Source organism: Amphiura filiformis, chromosome 9 (genome assembly GCF_039555335.1).
Source record: "Amphiura filiformis chromosome 9, Afil_fr2py, whole genome shotgun sequence".
Lineage (NCBI taxonomy): Eukaryota > Metazoa > Echinodermata > Ophiuroidea > Amphilepidida > Amphiuridae > Amphiura > Amphiura filiformis.
The window spans coordinates 29,552,341-29,567,131 of NC_092636.1; the positions used below are offsets into that span (position 1 = coordinate 29,552,341).

General features: G+C 36.7%; 2 protein-coding genes across 2 annotated transcripts in view; one reads left to right on the forward strand and one right to left on the reverse strand.

Moving 5' to 3' along the window:
* LOC140160839 (nocturnin-like) overlaps positions 1 to 14,791 on the forward strand; it is a 135,727-nt gene that overhangs the window by 93,659 nt on the left and 27,277 nt on the right. The window lies entirely within an intron of this gene.
* LOC140160838 (E3 ubiquitin-protein ligase NHLRC1-like) overlaps positions 11,045 to 14,791 on the reverse strand; it is a 66,310-nt gene continuing 62,563 nt past the window's right edge. The window contains exon 2 of the mRNA XM_072184155.1: positions 11,045 to 12,694. Coding sequence (XP_072040256.1) covers positions 11,547 to 12,694 — 1,148 coding nt within the window. The 3' untranslated portion in view covers positions 11,045 to 11,546. The remainder of the gene's footprint in view (positions 12,695 to 14,791) is intronic.

The window sequence follows — 14,791 nt, forward strand, 5'->3', positions numbered from 1 at the left end:
CAATTGGGGAAGTCAACCATATTGTAGGCTTAGGGTGACAGAAAAGCACAATTGATCAAGTCAAGTCAGATTAAGAAGAGGGGTGACGAACATGATCCATTGTTGGAGACTGCAATCAAGGCTAGGGCCGAACTATCGCTACTGGAAGACTATAGGCTACTTCACCCGCTAGCCATCATATGTTTTAAAAATCAGCTGTTTTAAAAATCATCACAACAACATCCAGCTTTTAACAAGTCAGTGGTACACGGACGAACTGTCAGTAAGAAACAGAAGTTTTGACAAATTAAAAACGTTTTAATTATTGTACAGCTAATTCGTAATCGCGTAATACGAATGGAAGACCCGCACCTCGGTTACCCCGTTGGTGTACATGTTGCCGGTAAATAGCGCCATCGCTTAATTTGATTTTCCTACACAATTACTACAGAGGGTGGTAAGCACATATTTTGATTTAATCAGACAGTGGTTGACCAGAACAAAAATAATATGTGCTATTCAGATCAATATTGGGTTTTAGTGTCTAAGAAATTACCTAAGTTTTAAGTGTAAAGGCACTTTTTTGCACAGTATTTTAAGATACGAGTCTCCTATATTGATGGGAAACTTCGTGATCCACACCCTCCCCAAACTTACTAAAACGTTTTTACATCAAAAACCTGGTAAACGTTCATTAGGCATAAAAAATTGTTTGATTGGCGTAACATATAAAAATCAAGGTACATGTAGGTAAGGAATTTTTTTTTAAATTTTTCTTTCAAAAGTTACCAAAGTTACCAATGCAACTTTTAAAGCTATAAATTGCATTTGATAAAAGCCTTGAATCTTTTTTACTTCTTTTTTTTAATTAAATTTTTTATTTCCTTTATTTATTTATTTATTTATTTATTTTTTTATTTATTTATTTATTTATTGATTTATTTATTTATTTATTTATTTAATTTATTTATTTATTTATTTATTGATTGATTTATTGATTTATTGATTTATTGATTTATTGATTTATTGATTTATTGATCGATTTATTTATTTATTGATTTATTTATTTGCAAAAAAGAAGAAGAAAAAGTCCAGGTTCGGGCCTAATTTTAGGGTAGATCGGGTTACGCCAATCAAGTGGCAATTTTTTTAGGCCATATTGTCTTATTTATATTTATATTGTCTTATTTATATTTATATTTATGGGGTGCTGTAATATGGGGGGGGGCAATGGCACCTGGCCAAAATTATTGGGGGTCCAATGGTACTTTTTCATAGCCACCAAAATTATTGGGGGCCAGGCCCCCCTGCCCCCCTCCCCCGGTTCCGGAGCCACTGAATATATATTCAGGCGATAATAAGGTGTGAATCATGACCTTATAACCAAAGTGAGGCCCGATTTCGAAAATCGAGGTGAAGACTACAAGGATGTTTTCTTCAATTTGAGATATCAGTGATAGCACCAGCAAATGATACCGGCCCTCAACTCAGCACAAAAGTTGGTAACCATGTGGGTTACCCTCCTTTCAAATAGGACGGGCAAGCACTTTTTGGTAGGTCAAAAGGGAAGGGGATGTGGGGCAATAAACTTTTGGTGCACCAGTCAAAAGAGGTACAAATAGGTTTAGGAAAACGTTCAAATATTTAAGTTTCCTGCTTGCTGCACTCGCATCACATGATTGGGCAATTGTTTAAGCTTTTAAGGGGGTACTACACCCCTGGCCAATTTTGTGTCTATTTTTGCATTTTTCAAAAAATTATAGCGCATTGGTGACAAGTAAGATATGTATATTATAGGGGCAAGGACTACAACTACTGCACTGAAAATTCAGCAACTCAAGGCAAGTAGTTATTGATTTATTGATCAAATGTTGGTTTTCCCTAATTTTTGACTGTAACTCCACAACTGTTGTGTGTGTTGAAATAAAAAAATTTCCAGTGCAGTATAGTTGTAGTCCTTGCCCCTATAATATACACATCTTACTTGTCACCATTGCGCTATAATTTTTGAGAAGAATGCAAAAATAGGCACAAAATTGGACAGGGGTGTAGTACCCCTTAAAGGGGCATTTCGTGATCCACAGCCTCATCCCCCACTTTTCTCCAAAAAGTTGAGATTTTTATATCACTGGAAACCTCTGGCTACATAATGTTTATGTACAAAATATTTCTTGCAGATTAATTCGTTTAGCAAAGATATCGCGAAATCTGAATTTCGTTCTGGTGCACCAGAACGAAATTACAACGCATTGTCTATGGAACAGTGTAATACACATAATCATGCATAACTCGCAAACGCAAAATCGGAATGAACTGAAATTTTGGGAATAGGTTTTTTTCGTGGATATCTAATGAAAAATGACATAAATAGAGGATGATAGGATCACGAAATACTCCTTTAAAAAGCTTAAATTTGGGTTCCCAACATTCTGACATGTGTAAGGGGGGGGGGGGCATGGTATGTCAAAAGCAGAGGGTTATTTTTACACCGCCAAAGGTAGAGGGGCTAGCCATTTTTGGTAGCCCATCCGGGTACTTATCAGTTGTCACATTGCACAATAAACAAAAATGACACAAAACAAAGAGTAATTATTGCATAAAATATTGGAATGTTTAATAAATACATGAGTTTGTTTTTCATCATATAGCAGCTTAATAATGTACATGTACAAGTCACACAATGTATTATCTGTTATTTCACATCATATATCACTTATTAACAAAATTACAGCAGTGGCGTAGCCAGGGGTAAGGTGGACAGCCCCTCGTGAAAGATCTTACCCCCCCCCCCTTGACCCCAGACCTGTGGGATGCTATTATCTATTCCTGCTCCAGTGACACCTCATTAATTTCCCTGGACCTTTGATGTATTGAAATTAAAGTTGTAGTGTTACTTTTCATTTCCTCCAGCATGTCCAGTGAACAAAGGCCCAATCCTACCCAGTTGGAACAGATAATAGTGTTTTACGTTTTGAGGCCTTTTTTGATCACTGTCGGTAAATTCTCCCTCGAAAGTCACCCCCTTCCCCCCTCCTACATGTGTAGTCCATCCCTCTGCTGGAAAATCCTAGCTACGCCACTGATTTACAGAGCTCTGGGTACGAACTCGATAAAAGTTACATGTATACAATGTACACAATACACAACTATTTTAAGACCATATAAAGGGATGATTCCTCGAAACTCGGCTAGAGGAAGTACTTCGTAAAGGCTTGCAGACTAGCCATACCAATGCAGACTTTTTTTCTGGATTTTCTTGAGTTTACTTATTGCATGTAAAATTGCCTACTTCAATGCTATAACTATGGCCCATTGTCTTGCCTTTAGCCATGCTTCGCGAAATTGGCCCTATATCGTTTCATATCTTAATTTACTAAGTTATTTTTGAGCCTGAGCTGTGGCGCACATAATACAACATTCATTTGGTACGTTGTGTAAATATTACACACATTTTTAAGAGTGTAAGCAGTATTACATATCCTGGTATCTATACATCAGCTAAATGCAAACTGGAAGAGAGTTACGGTTTCCAAGAATTGAATGGCGACACTTTTTCCTGATCATATTTCAGTTTCAATAGCTTTCAATCAAAATGTGATAGGCCTACATATTTTGTTGAATATATTGGCCTTGACTAAATTTGTTTTCCTCATTGAGTTTTATCGCAGTTAAAATTACAAAGAATGATAAAGTTCTTTATAATACGATGTATATATATGATCAAAACAATGGAAAGATTGAAAATTCGGTGTATTTAACCATATTTTTAGAGTAAAATGTGAAACGGAAGTAAATTCACCTCCCGCATTCACATCCCTTCACAACTTATTGGATTGATCACTGGATAGGTATACCATAGTACCATGAAAGAGTGAATTTTCACCTATTACAGTTAGTATTAATGGTATACATCAAAACAACCAAGAGAAGAGAAAAGCAACAACAAAAAAAAGGTTAAAGCCATAATTATATGATTTCGGTCAAGTTTAAATTTTCTTATTTTTTGCCAAAAATTATTACACAATATTATATCCTGAGGTTTTCCAATAATTTAAGCCGAAATAATGAGGTAAAATGAAAGAAACCCACTTTAGATGCTTAACTGTGAAGTTCTATGAGGGAATTGGCGTTTAATATAAAAATTCTAAATTTTACTGTAATTAAAGCACTTCAGGCTTAGTCTTTCACATGGTATTTTAGTACACCATTGGGCATTACAATCATGCAAAAAGTAGAAATTCGAGAAAATGATCTTTAAAACAAGGACCACTTGGCATTTTGTTTTGGTTGTTTGTACATGTATACTGTTGATGAACATTGGGTGTTTTTATTTCAAAAATGGTTCAACTATAATCAGCGACTCACCAATATGAAATTTGGTAGAATCTTTTGTGTTACTTTTGGTGGATTTTTTACCCAATATGTGAGTTGTTTATACAGTGTAAATAAAAATTACTCACAAAGGGGAAGAGCTCAATAGGTTGTGTCACTTAGTACTTATTTTGAGTCACTTAGTACTCAGTTTGAGTCACTTAGTACTCAGGTTGAGTCACGTAGTACTCAGTTTGAGTCACTTAGTACTCAGTTTGAGTCACTTAGTACTCAGGTTGAGTCACTTAGTACTCAGTTTGAGTCACTTAGTACCAGATTGAGCCACTTATACTCAGTTTGAGTCACTTAGTACTCAGATCGAGTCACTTAGTACTCAGATTTAGTCACTTAGTACTCAGTTTGAGTCACTTAGTACTCAGTTTGAGTCAATTAGTACTCAGTTTGAGTCACTTAGTACCAGATTGAGTCACTTAGTACTCAGTTTGAGTCACTTAGTACTCAGATTGAGTCACTTAGTACTCAGATTTAGTCACTTAGTACTCAGTTTGAGTCACTTAGTACTCAGTTTGAGTCACTTAGTACTCAGTTTGAGTCACTTAGTACCAGATTGAGTCACTTAGTACTCAGTGAGTCACTTAGTACTCAGATTGAGTCACTTAGTACTCAGTTTGAGTCACTTAGTACTCAGGTTGAGTCACTTAGTACTCAGATTGGGTCACTTAGTACTCAGGTTGAGTAACTTAGTACTCAGTTTGAGTCACTTAGTACTCAGGTTGAGTCACTTAGTACTCAGTTTGAGTCACTTAGTACCCAGATTGAGTCACTTAGTACTCAGATTGAGTCACTTAGTACCCAGTTTGAGTCACTTAGTACTCAGATTGAGTCACTTAGTACCAGATTGAGTCACTTAGTACTCAGATTGAGTCACTTAGTACTCAGGTTGAGTCACTTAGTACTCAGTTTGAGTCACTTAGTACTCAGTTTGAGTCACTTAGTACTCAGTTTGTGTCACTTAGTACTCAGTTTGAGTCACTTAGTACCCAGATTGAGTCACTTAGTACTCAGATTGAGTCACTTAGTACTCAGATTGAGTCACTTAGTGCTTAGATGGAATCACTTTGTACTCAGATTGAGTCACTTAGTACTCAGATTGAGTCACTTAGTACTCAGATTGAGTCACTTAGTACTCAGATTGAGTCACTTAGTACTCAGAATGAGTCACTTAGTACTTAGATTGAATCACTTATAGAACTCAGCGTTGATTTAACGTTAAGAAATAATTTATGCAAGGTCGAGTACCAAGTGACCAGTTTGAGTCATTTAGTACTCAGTTTGAGTCACTTAGTACTTAGATTGAATCACTTAGTACTCAGATTGAGTCACTTAGTACTCAGGTTGAGTCACTTAGTACTCAGATTGAGTCACTTAGTACTCAGGTTGAGTCACTTAGTACTCAGATTGAGTCACTTAGTACTCAGATTGAGTCACTTAGTACTCAGATTGAGTCACTTAGTACTCAGATTGAGTCACTTAGTACTCAGATTGAGTCACTTATAGAACTTAGCGTTGATTAACGTTAAGTAATAATTTATGCAACGTCGAGTACCATGTGACTCAATCTGCTGAACTTTCCCTTTTTCCTAAAAATGTGGTAATTTTTAGTTAGAGTGTAGTTGGCCTGTATTGGTTGATTAGTCTACATGTTTGCCCAGTTCACATTACCATTGTGTTCAAATAACTTGCTTGGAGAGATCCCATTTCCATTATCTGTTATCAAAATAGAAACCTGGCTTCTTTGTAAGGGGACAAACCAAAAATTTGATGAGTCCTATAAACAAAAGTGCTTTCGTTAGAAGACTAACCCCTTCATGCCCTCCCTCTCTCCCCGAACCGATCGTAAGTGACCTGCATTTTTATAGCGTTTTACAAACGTAATCGGACTTTTTGACCTCCTTCCCCCCCTTAATGAAAGGACTTTTGTTTAAAACACGCCATCGAACTTTTGGTTTGTTACATAAAGAAAAAATATTATAATGCAATGGAAGTGTGGTTCTATAGCTTCACAAATCACAATTAATTGACACTGGAATTATCTATTACTACTGATGCTCGATGATTATCTTTGTGCAGCCTCTTTTGAGAGAAAAAACCAGAATTCATTTGAGGTGTTCGGGGAGGCTTTTAGTATCTAATATCAACCGTTGAAACCGGGTTTCTCAATTAATTGAACACACGCATGTAGGCCAAATTATCCTGTATTTTACAAAACTTACAACAAATACTCGAAGGCGAGATATATTTGACAAATAATTTTTAATACATGTTGTCTTGATGCAACGAATCGATTCATGCAACACAACTTTAATTACAGGTGATTATGTAAACATAATTTAAGGCAAGAATATCAAAATATAATTTAAAATCAAAAAACAAATACGTATTATTGCAATACATAAAATTATTTCAAATCAAATAAATTAACAATTCAACTTATCACTATATATGTCAATTAGTATAGTACTATACAAATAAATTAAATAATTGTGCTATTATATAACCGAGCTAGCAGCATCAAAAATGATTCATCAACTCAAATTTCTTGGCCATATACTGCGTCTTGAAGACGACAAGCCTGCAGTAGCGTAGCCAGCAAGGGGGGGGGCAGAGTGACAAAAACGAAAGAAAAAGTGCCCCTCTGACAAAAAATGAAAGTGAAAATCAAAAGGGCAAAGGAAAAGAAAATGGGCAAGGAGTCCCTTTCTACCACAATTCAGCACGATAATGGGCCAAAATAGTTTAAAATATAAAATGTTTACGCGCTTCGCGCGCACATTGTAACGATAAAGCCATTTTCATCCTGATAATGGGTGAAAATAGTGTAAAATACAAATATTTTACGCGCTACGAGCACACATCGTCCCAATAAAGCCATTTTTGGAAGCTCGAAGACATATAATATGTATTTGTATGATGCAACTGCATTTTTGTCGTCTGTGCCCCCGAAAAATTATTTTGCCCCCCCCCCTGCCCAAGAAAGCTGGCCACGCCCCTACGAGCCTGTGAAAGAATATGCCCTTTATATTCCAACACATGGGAAGAGGAAACCGGGACGGCGCGCACACTGTACTTACAGTATGTCCAGCACCTCCTGGGAGATACTGAAGGATGCTGCAGCCAAACAAAATTGTTTCGCTTGCCCAAGATCGCAATAATTGGAGATAGCTTGTAGTCCCTGCTCCGCAGCCGACTGATGATGATGGTACCCATCAGTCTTCATTTATAATGGATGAATCTGACACATCACAATTCAACAGATCCAAATAATATTTAGTTGAATAACAAGTGATAAACTATACACTTAACTGGACATTTCAAAAGTTTCCAATGTTGCATTTGGGTGAGAGGCAGGCTTTTTGATAAACATCAGAATTGATGAGTACCGATCATTTTGATGTATGTAGTTTCAGTAAAAGAGTCATGTGTCATTTGACACGCAGCAAGTTGTTTTCTAAAAACTAAACAATATTTTTTACGTGTTAGGTTTCTATATTTAGACTCATGTACCAAGACTAAGAGTTCTACTAAGAGTACCAAGAACCGCAAGATCTTTTGAACTTAGAGTCGCCAATAACTTTATTTCTTTTACTATATGGCGAGAGTAATCAGGCTTACGGTACGTGGTTCTTAATCTTAACTTCATTGAAAAATCGGTGGTTAAAATATTTTACTCAACGAACGTTGACTAAATATACTTTGATTTTCAGAAAGTGGGTGAAATCATGTTAACCAATCATTGTGTCCACCTCAGTGGCGGCACCAGAAATTTTTTTGGGGTGGGGTAGGGGTGGGGCGGAACTGAATTCCAAATTGGGAAAAATCAACAAATTTTGCCCAAAATTGCGGCAAAAAATGGAATATTTCGTAATTTTGGGTTTTTACTGGGGGACAGAGTTCTGTCTGAGGGTATTTGTCTCCCCCATGCCTCCCTGGCGCCACCACTGGTTCGCCTGATAACCGACAATTTGGCAGAGTCGTGGTGTGCATATTTAAAAGCTTTTAAACCAACATCGTGAAAATGTGCATATTTTTCAACCAATTGTTGATTTGCTGAACAACAGTGGTTGGTTAAAATAATTTCACCAAATGTAAGTTAAATTTGACCAACTGTTGGTAAAATATCTCAAAATCAAAGTAAATTTAACCAATGTTGGGTAACATTTTAAACCAACACATCTTTACCTGGTGTTTTGAGAGTGTTAAGTCAACTTCACAACACTTTCGTGACATGTTTTCCCAAATATCACGTGACATGTTCTTTTTATCCACATATTTTTTACTCGCTTATAGGTTAGTAGGCCCTATCAAAAGGAATAGGTCGATACATAGGCCTACGTAAAATTATCAAAACATTGTTTGAATAATTACAGTACCAGCTATAAAGACTAATCTAAACATTGACTGAGTCATGAGCCCGCTCATGAGAAAGCGTTTAAATATATAATTTGGGTTACTAATAAATACATGGTACAATTATATTGAAATATCTTAAACCATATAATAGATACAGACATGCCGTTAAATATAACACCTAAAAAGAAGATCATGCAATCATGCAATTAATTCCAGAATATACAATAGGTACACACCCGGCCCTAACATAACCGTATAGAGTAGAACTTTTCCAGATAAACGAAATATCCTGAAACTCACTTTCCACAAAAAAAAAAAAAGAAATATAAAAAAATAATAATAAAAGACAACGCCAAAAAACCCAAACAAACAAAACAAACACACCAAGCTAATCAACTTGAACAATCGTGGTCGTCTCACAAACAAATACCGAGTCTCCAACTTCTGTGTTACCATGCATCTTTCACTTGTCAGTGTTGCATTCAAGGCCTAATATGCGTTTACAGCAGTTTGTAGAATTCTAAACACTTCTGGAATAAACCATTTTAAAGTACACATTCCTACACCTCAATGGCAGCCAGCCATAGCTGGGTCCCCGTCGGTTCCATCCCACCTAAAGTGTGAAATGAAGCGTCTTTGGCGGGGATTTTAAACTGCAATCTATCACCCGTTGACAAAAGAATGATGACAGTTTACAACACGTACAATGCAATATAACATCAGTCTTTAAGCGGCTTTAATCCACCCAATTGGGCAGTCACAACACCCGTTTGGTGCGAAGGGGACCCAGTAATGGCCGAATGAATTCTGACCATCACTTGGCTCGTTGGGTTCGTCTATAGCTTCATAATTCTGTTCTTGAATTAAGAACAAAATGTGTCATATATTCATGCATTTGTACGTGCATAAATATGACACGTAGCCTATGGCCTAAACTTGTTTTCTGACAATTATATATTATTTTTGATACAATTACCCTTATTTACGTTATTTCCTGTATATGCTATTATACAACTGATTTCACTGTATAATAAGGCAGATGATATTATTATAGTGTACATTTAATTGGATAAATTTGGTAAATATCTCTATAACAAATTCTCATAACTGTGTTTATATATCTTAGACATTAACGGAAGATTTTTGTAATTTTAATAGTAGCATTTTTGCTGAAATATTGCCAGGTATGTTGACCGTGAAAATTAATAGTTTTCCTCGTAAACATATATTACTAAATGTCTTAATTGGATAAAGTACATTCATATGTAGCATATGCAGTGAACCTATACGCGTAAGTATTATAACGACAAAAAACGAAAATGTGCAATTCACACAATAATACGTAAGTAATTCACCGTAAATGTTACCGTACTTATTTACATTGTATTACTTATAGCACCTCTATAATTATGTGCAATGCATAGTTGCATATGTTCATACTAGTAATAGTATTTCGTATCCATTGTCCTGTATGTCGAACTGAAAAGTACAGTAATATTCAAAAACCACCCTTTCAGCTTCAAACCTTTAATACATTTTGTGCATTCTAATATAGAAACGTTAAAGCATGTGTTATTTTACCACTTTGTAGACTTGTAATAGTTTCACATAATTAAAAGCCTATAAATACATGAAATATAATGTGGAGTAATTATGCCGCAAATACAAATTTATTGGACATAAGCGTATCTGGGGGCATGGAGGATCAATCCCACACTCCCAATATTTTCCTATCCATACAATCATCATCCCCAATGTTGACGCATGCATGTGGGTTTCTGGCCAAATTTGGCCACTTTAGCCTAAAAAGTACGAATGTTTGCGCTCTTCGCGCAAATTTGTTCCACCGTTGCACGCACCATATTTCACCACTAGCAAAATGGCAAGATTTAGTCGCGTATGTGTATAGGTCTACCTTGAATTTATTCTGCCGCCAAGAAAATTTGTCCACCCCCTGTTAAAAAGAAATCTACGCCACTTTTATTCTTTGTGAAAATCAACTTGTGTAGGCCTACCCCATATTGCCTGTATATTGCTTGTTCCCTCTGCCAAAATAATTGTATGAAATAAATTATATTGCTCCAGTTATTTCCAGGATCTGTGATATCTTTCACCGAGGCACAAACAAGCATGCTATCATACGTATCGCACACCCTTACAGAATCAGGTGCGTCATAAATCTAAGACGACCAAATCTCTACAATCAAGAATCTCGATAATCAGCGACGATAATTATGTGGCAATTTAACATCCAAATCTGTCATTTGACATATTCATCAAATATGTACCCGTATAACATGTATCATGAAGGGATTTGAAATTCAAATGGGTAAAGTCAAAGTTGTTGATACAATACATGTAATATAGCCTTTAGAATCAGTGGTAATTTGGCGGGTAATTTGGTAAATTCATACACATAAAATAATCATTAAAGTTTCAATAAGACAAAAATAGCGTATTTCGTTTGACCATGAATAGCCTAAGTACTTTGAACAAAACTCATTTTGATCCGCCTTTCAATCGAGTATAATATAGCATGTATAGTCTATAATGGTTCTATGATGAACCGTAGAACGAGTAAGGAGGCCCTGGAATACATCTCACGCACAATGGTAAAATATAGCATTTCCACAGAAGCACACAGAAGTGTCATGACTGCAAAGTGGCCATCTTGAATCTTGCTTCTATATAATGTTAACAGCTCTGCTCAATGTAGTTACTATGCACATTGGCTGCCTCTCTACCTCTACAATATCAGAATAACTAGTTTGTATTATTTACGGATACAAAGTGATCCATACACAGGAAGCAAGGTGACTTTATATTTAGTAGGAGAACACTTTAATGCAATGATTTCGAGTATCAACTACAGCCACTTTATTTTGTGGCATCATACACATTCCTTCAGGGTGACGCAAATCGTCTATGTAATCATCAACCCGACGTAAAAACTTCCCAGTAGAATCAAACAATTGTAGACTATGATTACCAAGATCAGCCACCAGAATATTACCTTCATCATCAACTCCTAAACCAGTCGGTGATCGAAATTGTCCGTCTGCTTTCCCACGCACGCCGAAAGCTCTTTTTAATTTCCCGCTTTGGTCAAATACCTGTACTGTATGATTGGTACTATCTGTAACTACAATGTCGTCATTACTTGTCACTGCAATATGACGCGGATATCGAAAAGCTCCACCGGAAGTACCATATCTTCCGATCATGCGCAATGGAGCACCTTTTTCGTCATAGATCCGTACAACTCGCGCATACACATCGATGACATGTATATGACCATCACTAGTAACAGCAAGTGGGCCTGGCATAGCAACGTCGTGTTTACCAACTTTATGAACAACTTGTCCTAGAAGATCACAAACAAGTATCTGTTTGGTTCTCATATCAGATATCAACAGTCTCTCTTGTCCATCAGGAGATAGATGCTTCGTCACAACGACACCACCAGGTGCGAGCTTCTTACTCCAATTTTTCAATTGAAATTTTCGCACAAATTTGCCGTCGGAGTCGAACACTTGCACCCTATTCTTAGAGTCTGCAATATAGAGTTCACGTGTTGTAGGATGAATAGCGATATTCTTGGGTTTATATAGACTTCCTTCTCTGTTACCTTTAGTACCGAACTGCTGTATCAAACCACCAGGGAGTGACGTCACAGAGTCATCTAGATCTATTCTAGAATTGAGGAAGTCCATAAGTCCTACCACCATCAAATTGTCTGGTAGATGTTGCACACCTGCAGCGGGGATCTGGCATACGTCTCTGCAGATGGGACACTGTATGTGCTTTCCTCGCACTGGTCGTGCCATAAACCATTTGTAGACGCAGCGAGCACAGAAGGTATGTTGACAAGGTAATAGTTTAGGTTTTACGAAGCGGGTGAAACATAGTGAACATGTGAGGAATTCTTCACGTAATTCTGCTGTTAGCTCCGCAACGGTAGTCATGAGTTTACCTGGATGAAAAAAAAGAGAAAAGAAAAACAGAAGCTATGTCATTAACAATGTAATTTGTCGACATATTATAAGCGAAACAGTAAACAATGGACCTGAAAATGCCAACTTTAATGAATATGGTCACCAACCCTCCTGCATCCTGCAAGATCCAGAATTGGAATGAGTTCTCCGCAAAATCTGCCACACCTCTCTCACAGTGGACAAAAACATATCTCTCAATTTCTTCTCCTTGTGGTATTTGATTTGATAGTGTGAGTGTAGTATTTATCCTAAATCATATTTCTTAATTTGCAAGGGGTAGGTGAGCAGATGGAATAGGTGAAACAAGCAACAAAGAAATTTTATAAACATATTTCATCAAAAAATAAAAGGAATCATTTGTATAGTAATTTCCAGTAAACAAATAGCGCCACCAATTTTGCCAGAAATAGATACATTTTATATTGGCTCCCTGAGGTAGTTATTACACCACGTAACATATTCCGCTACATCGGCCGCTATAGTTACGACAATAAAGCGAGAGTTTGAGCAAGACGGGCCAAGTCTGTTAATTTACTTTTCATCCTAAAGGCAAATTTCATTCTTGAACCGGAGATTAACTACTACGCGGATAATACAATATGTAATATGTGCTTGTATAAACGAGACCACGCAGTGATCGCTCGCTTTTATAGGGTTAGGGAGATCGTGAGGATAAAACAACAAATCACGGATCGTTTGTTAGATTATTTTACACTCCATTAGTTTGGTGACTACAAGTTATTAAGATAAATACTAATCGAGTGATTCCGCTTATTTCAATTTAAATTCGAATTCGTATCTTATTTCAAATTTCTTATCGTTATCTCTTAATTCGCATCACTGCCTTTCTCTTTATTTCCACCCTCATCCAATCTTCTCATTGCCTTAATCTATAATCGGTGTGATGTAACTTTTCCATAATGCCGAATACTGACAGTTTACTATTAACAGTCCCTATATAAACTCGTAAAGTGCCTTACACGAGATTCGCCATGCGCTAATAGCGACCCAGGCAAAAACGCGAATGTTCGCCGCCAAAAAAGCGGTAAAGTCGCCCTCTTTAGTATTTATATAATACAAAGGACGGTTTATACTTGAATGCTATTCGGCAATATGCGATGATCACATGCTCATCTATAAGGGCACAGTTCTTTGACCCATATAATTTATGCTGATACACTCATAGAATTGACCTTTGAATGCACTAGGATAGCCTCATATTCAATGACTGAAATAGGGATTGTAGAACCCAGTCATTGGATATGAGGCTATTCATGTGTTGGAGCCTTAGCAATTTCTTGGTCAAACAAAAGACAACTCTAAGAAACAGTTTTTGGCACGAAAGAGACGTGTTCGTGTAATTATCAGTACATCAAGCACACATACCTTGAGGAAATAGGACATGCTCTACATGCAGGCATTTTCATGGAGTGCAAAAACACTTAAGTCATTGAAAGGTATTCAGAATGCAATTCGATATGTCTGATGTGCTCTCATGTTCCACAAAAAATACTGTCGAAACGCTCAAAACGCTCATTCCAGATCCCTTAAGATAATATTGAAAGAGTTGGACCGAGATTACATGACCAACGGATGACCATTTCACAGACCATCAAATGCTCATCGTCTGACCTTAGTCTGACCTGAGTATTGATTTGCCGAGAGGCTGAGAATTCAAAGACTGGTCGATGGTTCACTCTCACCATGACCAAAGTTGCAGACATTTATATAATTATAATAGGTTATGCGTAAAACTGACTATGTAGAAAATATGCCAGTGAGATTTTATTAGTGTTTTGCTTATAATTTAAAGGATCTTGAAGAAGCTTCATTGATTAAGTTCAGGTTTCAGGCACAGATATTATATGAAAGACTTGTCTATCACGTCAAAAAGGATGCGGCTACGTTTTTGCAGGATCATGCAAAATGTTCTTTTTCGTGAACACCAATACACCTTTGTTTATTTTATGAATTCGTCAGTGAAACACAAGGGAATTTATGACGCCGGTTGAAATAATTACAATGCTTGTTCCTTTCATGTTGACTTCTTTTCTAACATTTTAAAAGAGAACCCA